Consider the following 11,491-nt stretch of genomic DNA (forward strand, 5'->3'; position numbering starts at 1 on the left):
ACGGATTAAGATTGGGAATCAAGGTACAACTGTAGATGAATCAGAAGTACCAAAATACATCCATCCATCCACACCGCTATTCGTTATGGGTGTCTGCTTCCCAATAGGTTCTAAAGGCAGTTTACAAGATCCTTTTTTTAAAAACAAAAAACGCACAAAAGTTAATAGCGGTAGTCCTAGAATAAGCGTAATCCACAATCTGAGATCATTCCATTTAAATTCGAAAGTAAAAAATGCACTCAAGATTACTTTTTCATAAACGGGTGTTAAATACACTATAGCATCCTAGGCGCAGATAAGTATCCCAAGTGTAATGTGCTTTTTTACTCCCCGATGCCATGAGGGAAGGAGGTCGAGAGGCCACTAGCCCTCATTAAACGACCTTGAAGCTGACCGGTAAAATGCCTTCCTTGCCAAGTTACCACATATAACCTCAGCTTAGCGGAGCAGGCAGGCAGGGGCGGATTTCCCGCCCTGCGTGACGTTTCGCGGCGTCTCCATGGCGACGGCAAAGGGCCGCGGCGGGAAGCCCCGCGTTTGTCCTCCCGCCGGCTCGCCGTGCCTGCGGTGGCTATGGAGACGGCGAGCGTGGTGGGCGGCGCGTGAGAGGCCGCGTGTGGACCTTCGCAGCCGCCGTCGTCCTCCGCTTTGGTGAGTGGCGTGGGGAGGGGAAGTCTCGGCGGCATGACGGGCCGCCGGGGGGCGCAGCGGTTACCATGACAACGCCATGGAGGGCGGGTCGCGGCCCGGCGCCGTCCACAGGTGGAGATGAACGACGGGAGGGCGAGGGCCGAGGGGGGGTCTCGTCGAGGCGGACTCCGGTCAACGCCAGCAGCCTGTCAGAGCCTGGGCTCGGGGGGGGAGGGCGCGGACCCGTCCGAAGCGCCCCCCTTGGCGGGTTGTCCCGGCCAGGAGGGGCGAGGGAGGGCCGGGCAGGCGCTCTCCGCCGACGGAGCCGAAGGGACGGCGGGGAAAGGCAGGAGGGCGGGGCTTGAGCGCCTCCTCCGGCCCCGTGGTTTCGGCAGAGAGCGGGCCTCGCCCTGGGGTGGGCGGGGAGGCGGCTGCCATGACGACGGGCGTAAATCGCTTCAGGTGCTCGGGAAGCCTCGGCGTCCGAACAGGCAGGTTTCGCCTCGGGAGGGGCCTCGATCTTCCTCATCAAGTGGCCGCCCCAAGGCTTGATTTGGATCCTCCGACTGGATCCGGAAAGTTGGTCGGAGGCTGCTTTGCAGGCGATACCTTCATCGCCTGGCCCGGCAGATTTGCATTGTAAGAATGGGATGGTGCTTGGCCAGTTTTTCTTGATGGATCAACGCTCCGCTGCTTACCTTGCAATATGTCCTGTTGAGCTTAGTGGAATTTATTTCTGAGTAGGCATGCATAAAAGGTAAAGGGACCCCTGACCATTAGGTCCAGTCGTGGCCGACTCTGGGGTTGCGACGCTCATCTCGCTTTATTGGCCAAGGGAGCCGGCGTACAGCTTCCGGGTCATATGGCCAGCATGACTAAGCCGCTTCTGGCGAACCAGAGCAGCGCATGGTTTGCCTTCCCGCTGGAGCAGTACCTATTTATCTACTTGCACTTTAACATGCTTTCGAACTGCTAGGTTGGCAGGAGCAGGGACCGAGCAACGGGAGCTCACCCTGTCGCATGCATAGGATTGTGCTTTTAGTTTATCAGTAATCAGGTTAATGTGACACTTACTAAATAACAACCCGAGTTGGTGACAATTCTTTAAATTTTTGTTGTGAACACGTGTCTGGCTATCAGAGGGTGTTTCATGCATTTCTCTGCCAATATGCATAAGTAGCAATTTAGTGTTGATACACATTCAACATTCGTTAACTGCAACATAAAAGAAAAGTGAATAATCTTGTAATTGGAAACATGATTAGTACAGAACAGGAACTATAGAGTTCAGGCAGTATTTCTTGTATCTAGGACTCTCAAGGAAACTTCCTATAAGTTATTTGATCCAATCTTGCAGGCCAATGGCATTTTGTACAAGCTACAAAAAGCTGGGTGACTGTAGGACCGTTTGGTGGTCATGAAATTTGGGTAAAAAAGCAGACATGGTCCGACAGTCAGTAAAGCTATTGAATTACAGCTGAGAAATAATCGGGTTCAAGTCATGAAAATATTCTGCAAGATTGCCTGCTTAGAGTCATTAAAGTGTGCATATTCTAAAACACTTAGTTTCTTTGTAATGAAACACTTCATATATTTTTTCAATTTGTAGCTTTCCATTAAGGAACATCCACAATGAGTGACAAAAAAGACACTAGTGAATCTTCAGATACTGGAGGTCCCACAGATGGTGGGGACTACGAAGATGATTTTGAAAAAGATCTTGAATGGCTAATTAATGAAGAAGAAAAACAAATCTCTAATGATATACAGGTATTAGCAAAATACTACATTAGTCTTGTGCCAGTATCTCAGTTCCATATGAAATGTGCTGATGTAAATAGATAGACTGGAGTGAGAGGACATTTATGGTTCTTAAAATATTGTTGGGTATAGGCTGAGATCCAGGGAACTTAGACCTTCGAGATCAAGCCAGTACCAACTTTCAGAAACATCTGGGGTGACCTCATCTGGCATTAATGGTACAAGAGGAGATAATTCCTTGTGTGCACCCAGAAGTGTGTGTTGGAATGAAGAGATTCTTTGGTTTGCAGTCTCGGGCTGCAGTCCTAAATAATAGTGAGTAGGCTCTGTTAAACGCAGTGTAAACATGCATAGGATTGCACTGTTTAAAACTTTTTTAAAAGCAGGCAATATAATATTTTATTGAGATAACATATATATATATATGCTTTCGTAGATTTTCACGGGTATAGGAATGCAGGTTTTGGTGTCCTCGGGTGTCTTCCCGTGTAAAAGTTGGGGTGTCTAGGCGACGTTTCGACGAGGTCTCACTCGTCATCTTCAGGCTGGTGCTTTCGGCTTCTTGTTACTGGAACAGAGCAGGATCTCAGTGTTTGAGTTCCTATAAATACTGTGAGGAGGTGTGGTGTATAGCCTCCAATGTTCTGGGCCGAGAGGAAGTTCCCAGGCTAGTGTGTCTTTTCTTCTTTTGTTCCTTAATTGCTTGAGGGATATCTTGAGTGATTTCTTGAGTGATATCCTGAGTACCACTTAGGTGGGTCATTAGGTGTGGATTAGTTGCTAAAGCCTTTGTGTCTTGACCTCTTGAACTTTGTGAAGAGCTTAGTTGTGCTCTGGCTTGGCTTCGTGTATAGGGGCGAGCTGTGGTTTTGTGGCCTGTGCCAGCCAATCCAAAAAGAAACACCCCCCAAAAACCAAGACACAGAAGAAAACAATGGCATGGCCCTCCTTCCTTATATCAAGGGCACTACAGATAAAATTAGCAAAATCCTCCATAAACACAATATCAAAACAGCCTTTTGCGCCAACCAAAAGATAGCCAATATCCTCAGAAACCCCAAGGATAAAATCCAGTTGGAAAACCAAGGGGTCTATGAAATACCCTGCAAAGTCTGCCCAGCCACGTACATTGGACAAACAAACAGACGAATAAATGCACGTATCGCAGAACACAAGAATGCCGTCAAAAAAGAAGAAAAAACTTCCTCTCTTTTCCAACACATGAAAGAAACAGGACACGAAATTAATTTTGCAGATTCCAAATTGCTCTCTAACATAGAACATCACCACAAGAGAATAATCATGGAAGCCATCGAGATAGAGAAACACCCTCACAACATGAACAAGCGTGACGACACATCCCGCTTGCCAGACATCTGGAAATTAGCCCTCCCCACAAAAACTGACACCAGATCCAGAGGCACACAGAACGCCATCACCAATCAACCACACCAGACCCAAACCCAGACCCTCTCCACAGATAAATTACAGACACCATCCAGTAGCCAAACCATGGTGGCACCTCCGGATGCTGCACCCCCCTGCAATCCCTACACAGATCTGGCTGGCACAGGCCACAAAACCACAGCTCGCCCCTATACACGAAGCCAAGCCAGAGCACAACTAAGCTCTTCACAAAGTTCAAGAGGTCAAGACACAAAGGCTTTAGCAACTAATCCACACCTAATGACCCACCTAAGTGGTACTCAGGATATCACTCAAGAAATCACTCAAGATATCCCTCAAGCAATTAAGGAACAAAAGAAGAAAAGACACACTAGCCTGGGAACTTCCTCTCGGCCCAGAACATTGGAGGCTATACACCACACCTCCTCACAGTATTTATAGGAACTCAAACACTGAGATCCTGCTCTGTTCCAGTAACAAGAAGCCGAAAGCACCAGCCTGAAGATGACGAGTGAGACCTTGTCGAAACGTCGCCTAGACACCCCAACTTTTACACGGGAAGACACCCGAGGACACCAAAACCTGCATATATATATATATATATACACACACACACACACACACACACACACCTGGGTAAAAATGGTCACTTTTAAAGGAGGATACAGTTGTATCTCGGCTCCTGAACGTCTTGGAGGTCGAACGTTCCGGCTCCGGACAATCAAAAAGCAGGTGCTTCCTGCAGCCATTCAACTTGCGCTTTGAAGTCAAACGTTTCAGAAGTCAAACGGACTTCTGGAACAGATTCTGTTTGACTTCCAAGGTACGACTGTAATTGACTTGGAATAACTCAGCACAGTTGAGTGAGGAATGGAACCTGGGCTTCCTACATCCAAGCTCAGCTTCTCAGTCATTGCACCTCACTGGCTATTCTTGTAGAATTTTGTTTATACGCATTTTGAACTTAAGCTATTAAGTTTTTATTTAGTTACAACGAAAAGGAAATTTGCCTTGGGAACTGTATGAATTGGCTCCAGGCACATAGTAAGCTGCTTTATACAGTTCAGTAATGTCCATCTCACTGACAGTGGCTCTCAGGGTTTTAAAGGGGACATGCTTGGAGATGCTGGGGATTGAAGCTGGGATCTTCTGCATACAACACAGATGCTCTACCCCCAAGATACAACCCTCCTCCCATATTCTTAAATATAATTGTTAATGGCACACTGGTTGTATGTGCAGATTATACTAAACCATAGTTATGCAACATGAGCAAAAGAAGTGAGTTGCGGTCAGCTTCAAGCTCCTGCCAGAGAGGAGGAATTTGAATGTTTTGCTTCTGGTTCTGCTTGACACTGGTTTGTTGTTGGACTGACAAACTGTGTTTACTTTTAGCTATGATTAGTTTCAAACAAGCCAGTTTCAAACGATAGTTACCAAAGCTGACTTGTTTAACACTATTTAAGATTAACCACATTTTTTAGGTCCAGATGATACAGCAAGTTTGGTTAATCGAAAGTGGGAGTGAATTATTCCAAATTCCTTCCTGCATGGGATAAAGAGAGGAAGTATGTGGAGTAAGTCAAAGAGGAAACTAGGCTTGTTCATTTTATAAAGTGGAGTTTAGCATGACATTTGAAGACAGTCATTTTATGTGTGCTTCCCATTACATACTAACATAAATAGGTACTTTGAATTTCTTTGTAGAATCATGATGAAAATGAAGGTGTTGACAAAGACTTAGAATGTATAGAAGATAGAATAAATTCTCCACAAGAATCTTTTGAAGGTGATGAAGTGGGAGAACATCCTTCACAAGAGCCTCCTGAGCCTGAGGAAATTCTGGATGAGAAGTCACAAAATGAAATTTATTCAATACTTGAACTTGATCCTAAGCAGTTGGAGCAAACATCTGATTCTGACAGTGAAGGTTCTTGTCAGGAATCAAAGCTAGAAGACCAGGAGGATGATGATGAAGATATAAAGCGGTACATCTTAGAAAAAATTGAGGAAGCCAACAAACTACTTCTATCTCAGGAACCTTTAGATGAAACGAAAGAAAGGAAACTAAAATTCAAGGATGATCTAGTAGATCTTGAAATCCCCTCTTTGAAAGCTTTAGAAACTGAAAAAAATGATTCCCACAGGAACATTTCAGGCAGACTGTCTCAATTGCACATTTGTAATGGAGCAGGAAGGGAGGATATTTCTCTTTCTATTAATGGTGCTACAGATGATGAGCACAAGGATGGCAAGATTCTAGTAGAAAGAGATGGGAAATTTGAACTCCTCAGTATCCATGACATTGAGAGCCAAGGCTTCTTTCCTCCACTAAGTGTTTCTTTTAGTGACATTGAAGCTCAACACATTTCTCCTAAAACCTCCTACAGTACTGCTTTCAGCCCTGTCTGTATATCAAAGGAAGACTCCTTAGGACAAACATCTGTGACCAGAGAAGGCTGCATTCGTGTCCCTCAACCACCACCCATTCGGCCATGCTCAGCAATCAACATTACAAGAAACACAGAAAGGGGGAAAAGTCCACGAAGGGTGCAGTCAGCAAATGTGAGTCTCGGTGCAAGAAGCTCTACATACTGCCTGTCACCCAGGCAAAAAGAACTGCAAAAGCAAATGGAACAAAGAAAAGAGAAATTAAAGAAAGAGGTGAGAGTACAAAGGAAATGAGAAAATCAGTGCACTGTAATTGGGTCTTGTTTTAGACCCATCCGTCCACGACTCTCCTTGGCAAACTCACTTTCTTGTTAAGATGCAAAGAGCATCTTGTGCAGAGTCCTGTCATTCCACTAGTACAGTTGCAAGTAGTAAGCCCTTGGCTCTACAATTATGGAACAAGCTGCCTGTGCATATATGCAAGTGCACATCACTTTGCTTTCAGAAAGAGGAGCATTAACTACCTTTTAAAAATCACACTTTTAGGTATTAGTGCTGCTTTTAGCATAATAATGTAAAATCGGGGTGGGGGTGGGGTGATTGGGGTTCTAGCCTAGCAGTCGGTTTTCAGATCTAGCAGGTAGATCTGAAATGCCCACAAGCCATTCACGAAGGCAATAAGCTACCCCCATAGATTATTCCCATTTCAGCTAATATTCAGAGATACACTGCTTTTGAATATGAAAATTCCCTGCAGCTGTCATGGCTAATAGCCTTTAATGAGAACTGCCAATTCCACTTTTAATACCATCTAAGCTAAAGGTAAAGGGACCCCTGACCATTAAGTCCAGTCGTGACCGACTCTGGGGTTGCGGCGCTCATCTCGCTCTATAGGCCGAGGGAGCCGGTGTTTGTCTGCAGACAGCTTCCAGGTCATGTGGCCAGCATGACTAAGCCGCTTCTGGCTAACCAGAGCAGCGCATGGAAACACCGTTTACCTTCTCGCTGGAGCGGTACCTATTTATCTACTTGCACTTTGATGTGCTTTCGAACTGCTAGGTTGGCAGGAGCTGGGACCAAGGAACGGGAGCTCACCCCGTCACGGGGATTCGAACCGCCGACCTTCTGATCAGCAAGTCCTAGGCTCTGTGGTTTAACCCACAGCGCCACCCGCGTCCCGTCATCATCTAAGCTAGTTGCCATCAATTCATCTTTAGGAATAATTAAGTGTTGTATACTGTATTTGCTTTCAGTGTAAGAATGTATGTATGTATGTATCTTTAAGGCAGAGGGCACCAACCTTTTTGGGCCACTGGGTACACTGGGAAATTTGAGGGAGTTCTGAGAGTACCAGTCACAAAATGACTGCTGTGGAGGTTTGGCATACCACAAAATGGTTGCCGCATCTAAAAGAATGGAAAAAGAGATGGGCACTTAACTGTACCATTTTGTGGTCCTGGTAGCCACTATCATCATTGTAAAAAGACACCTATATCAGTCACCATCATGCTCACTCCTTGCACCTCTGCTCTATTCAAAATGGGAGGATGGGAGTCCAGTTTTAGCATTTAATAAAACATGGGCATGTTTAGAGGTAGGTGTGTGTGTGATGTAGGGGAGGCTGAGCCAGTGCAAACAGGAGCTGAGCAGGAAGAGCAAACAGTAACCCACACATTCTGGATTTTTTAGGGGACATATACTGAGATCTTTGGTGCTAATGCCCATGGGCACTATGTTGGCAACCCCTTCTGTAAGGAGATAGGTTTTTACCCACTTTCAATAGAATTACATTTTGCTCCTTAAAAAGTCCTGTAGGAACGATTTGTATGACTTGAAGAGAAATCTGAAGTAGATACGGTGTTTTGCATATCCACATCTTGCTTAGCTGTATCTCTTCCACCTAAAACCACTAGCCTTTATCATTAAAGCATTGCTCAGATGCAGTTCCCCTTATTGTTGGTTTTGTGCTGTGGTTTGAAATTGGAAATGGGGAACGGGAGGTTCTTATAAAGAGGTGCCAAGTAATATGTGACTTCACTGCAGCTGTCTCTAAACTTGAAATTCTACTGCTTTTTTGATCCTTCTAGTATTTTTAGACACAAATAATGATCATTACCGTCCCCACCTAGCTTGCAGATGTGTAAATGCAGCACCAAAAAATCATTCTATTCACCTTAATGTTCTTACTATCTCTCAGACACATTGATAACATTGTTGCATTGTAACCTCTGGAACACATTACTATCATCACTCTGTATTCATGCTCCGGTTCTTTTCAGGATGGTCTAGAATAATTTCAAACACCTTTTACTACCGCTGCTTGAAGAATTGCTGAATTTTTGAATTGGGTGGGATTGCTGAAAAGTTCACATTCTTTGTTCACATTTTAATGTAAGGAAGAAATTCGGAAAAGAATACAGGAGGAGGAGAAAAGGAGAGAGAATGACATGGTCTTCAGAGCTTGGCTGCAGAAGAAAAAAGGGCAGCTGCAGGAAGAGAGGCGAATTCAGAGGGCAAAACAGCTGGAAGACTTGAATAGCAGAGTAAGTTTCCCCATGCCTGCTGCAGCCTGTTTTAGTTCTAAAAAGTTGAAACGAAGAAAACCCAATCTGCCTGACAAGGATTGACAGCAATCTCACCTTCTATTTCCAGAACTGTAGCTGCAAGCAGGTATAGGGCCATGACAATTTTAGGATCACTTGCCTACAGTCAATACAATTATCAGTTATTTGGAAACCCATTTGCTATGCTGTCAAACATCTGCAAGACTTTTTGTGGCAGTTGTGGTATTTGCATGCTACCTTTTAATTAAATTTAATATGGCAGTTTCCCCCCTAAGCAGATGTTTGTGTCTGGTGTAGGCATCCATTGGAGACTACTTACCTATGTCATGACACATTTATTTGCTTTTATCAAACGTATTTAATGCCTGGTATAACTATGCAGAAGGCATAGAAAATAAGGCGGCCTTATTTGTCTTTGGCTCTTGGGATGGTGGTAGTAAAGAGTAAGGAGTGTGCAAGACCTTTTATATATCCAAATAATAATGATGATGATGATGATGTCAGTTACTCCAGACTTTTTATGGCAGCTGCATTTAGCCCTTATTGTACAGGAATATTGTTCTTACTCTAACTGGAAAATTCTCGGTGAACTAAAGGATGGGATATGAGAATTTATAAATTCTAATATCAAACATCTCATACTAAAATCATTGTGTTACTGAGCAAAGCAAATCACTTGATAGGCAAATCTGAGGCTTGATTCCAAAAAACAGCATCCTTTTGTGACTGACCAGCTTGAAAACTGAGTTACATCTAGTTTTTTCTCAGGTTGTGAAGTTTTTCTGATGTTAAGGTTCAGACTTCCACTGCAGGTAAGTAATATTTTTTCCTCCAAAGTGTATGTGTATATATTGGAATATATATATATTTATATAGTCTTTAGTGTATCTAGCCATTTCTGGAAAGCTGGTATGCTGCCATGAGTCTTAGCTTCAATATGTGTGAATCTGAATGCAAGATGCATTTTTGTGGATTATCAAGCAACTATGCCTCCTCAAAATATATACTGAATACAGTCATACCTTGGATCCCAAAAGCCTTGGTACTCAAGACGTTTTGGCTTCTGAACACCACAAACCCGGAAGTGAGTGTTCTGGTTTGCGAACATTCTTTGGAACCCGGACATCCGATGAAGCTTCCGTGGCTTCTGATTGGCTTCAGGAGCTTCTTTCACCCAATCAGAAGCTGTGTTTTGGTTTCTGTACGTTTTGGAAGTCGAACGGACTTCTGGAATGGATTCCGTTCAACTTCCAAGGTGTGACTGTAACTGGAAAGTGGTGTAAAATGCTCACATTAGCATTGTAAACAAGTTGCTCATATTTGATTTATTTGGAGTAGATCTCTGGGGAGTTTATTTTTCTTTTGAAGCAGGAAAGCAGAAATCCAGAAGCAGCTTACAAGTCGTGGCTTAGAAAAAAGCAGATAGAACACATGAAAGAAAAACAGATACAGAACCTGAAAGAGCAGGAAGAATGCATGTTTTTCCTCCCAAGAACAGCGGAAAGTGACAACGCTTATAAACAGTAAGTTGTTCAGTGTTTTGTTTGTCCTGTTACTGCCTAACAGGAACAATTCCATCTCACTTTTTATCAACTTAATTTGGATTGTTTCCCTAGGAAGCAGAAGATGACAGCCTTTTGCCCTCATTCAGAAGTGTCTTCCCTCACTCTACAGTTTTCTTCACCCCCTAGAGCCCATGTATTTTCTGAGGAGCATCCTCCTGCTAAAGAGCAGTGCTGCTCTCTTAACATCAGCATTACAGCTGCTTACTAGGGTGGTACATGGGCTGGGTCACTGTGAGGATGTGGCTGCACAGGCACACCAGCAGAGTATATGGTCATGTTGGGAAGGTGCCTATGCAGCTGTACCTGCTGCTAAGACAGCAGGATATAGCACTAGAACAAGTAGTGAGGGTAATGCTGAGTTGCCAAGAGCCAAAATTTTAGAAAATTGAGACTGCTCCCAAACTGGTCTAAAGCGGGCTGTGGAATATCATATAATTACATTTCACTGCCCTCTTTAATTCATGATGAACTTAATTCTTATAACAGGAACTTCAAAAATGCATATTAGCTATCAAGCGTTATTATCTAGTCAAAAGCACTTGTGGTCCACCTAGTATTCAGTGTTCTTATAGCGCTACAACCTATCCTCTGATGCTGTGTTCTATTCTGGAGAGTGTGCTGTTTTTGCTAAGGATAAAGTAGGTGACCTGGTTTAAGTAAACCTGGAAGAAGTAATCAAATTAAGCTTGGACCACTTCATTTTCAGTTTTTCAAAATAATTTCTCTGCAGATGGCTAAAAAGGAAGAGACGGGAGAGGCGAGAAGAGCAAATGGCTGCCAAAGAGCGAGCAAGGCAGCTTAGGCAGGAAGCCAGAAGAGCAAAACAAATAGAGAATATTCTCTGTTCAATTTCTGAACCAAAATCTCTTCGCTTCACGGACCAGTACAGCTGAGATTTAGAGTCACCGGATGCCTCCAGTATGACTCTCACAGTACCTTGTATAGCTTGCTCCTGAAAGCAGCTTCTTCTGGGATGTTTCATAGTCCTTCAATAACGGCTTAATTTTCTCAATCTTACTAATCTCTCCCCCTCTTAAACTTGGAATAAGTCTCTATTTGTGAATGGGTTGGGGTGGTGTTCTTAGTTCTACAAAGCAAAAAACAGAATAAATGCCCATATGGCAATTGTGGTGTAAATCCTTTTTAAATAGCTTGCCTTGGGGACCAGTGTTA

General features: G+C 43.9%; 1 protein-coding gene across 6 annotated transcripts; it reads left to right on the forward strand.

Moving 5' to 3' along the window:
* The first annotated feature begins 507 nt into the window (after nt 1-507).
* On the forward strand, nt 508-11,443 carry CCDC181 (coiled-coil domain containing 181). Of its 6 annotated transcripts, none has more exons than XM_028726606.2 (6): nt 508-651; nt 2,240-2,400; nt 5,506-6,462; nt 8,586-8,732; nt 10,122-10,276; nt 11,049-11,443. In XM_028726606.2, exons 2-6 carry the CDS (start codon nt 2,263-2,265, stop codon nt 11,209-11,211), a joined length of 1,560 nt encoding a protein of 519 aa, XP_028582439.2. In that variant the 5' UTR covers nt 508-651; nt 2,240-2,262; the 3' UTR covers nt 11,212-11,443. The 6 variants fall into 6 exon arrangements, with proteins under 6 accessions (XP_028582439.2, XP_028582438.2, XP_028582441.2 ...); XM_028726605.2 differs by lacking the exon at nt 508-651 and adding an exon at nt 658-762; XM_028726608.2 differs by lacking the exon at nt 508-651 and adding an exon at nt 658-762 and having other exon boundaries at nt 10,125-10,276.
* Nucleotides 11,444-11,491: the final 48 nt, after the last annotated feature.

Source organism: Podarcis muralis, chromosome 4 (genome assembly GCF_964188315.1).
Source record: "Podarcis muralis chromosome 4, rPodMur119.hap1.1, whole genome shotgun sequence".
Taxonomy (NCBI): domain Eukaryota; kingdom Metazoa; phylum Chordata; class Lepidosauria; order Squamata; family Lacertidae; genus Podarcis; species Podarcis muralis.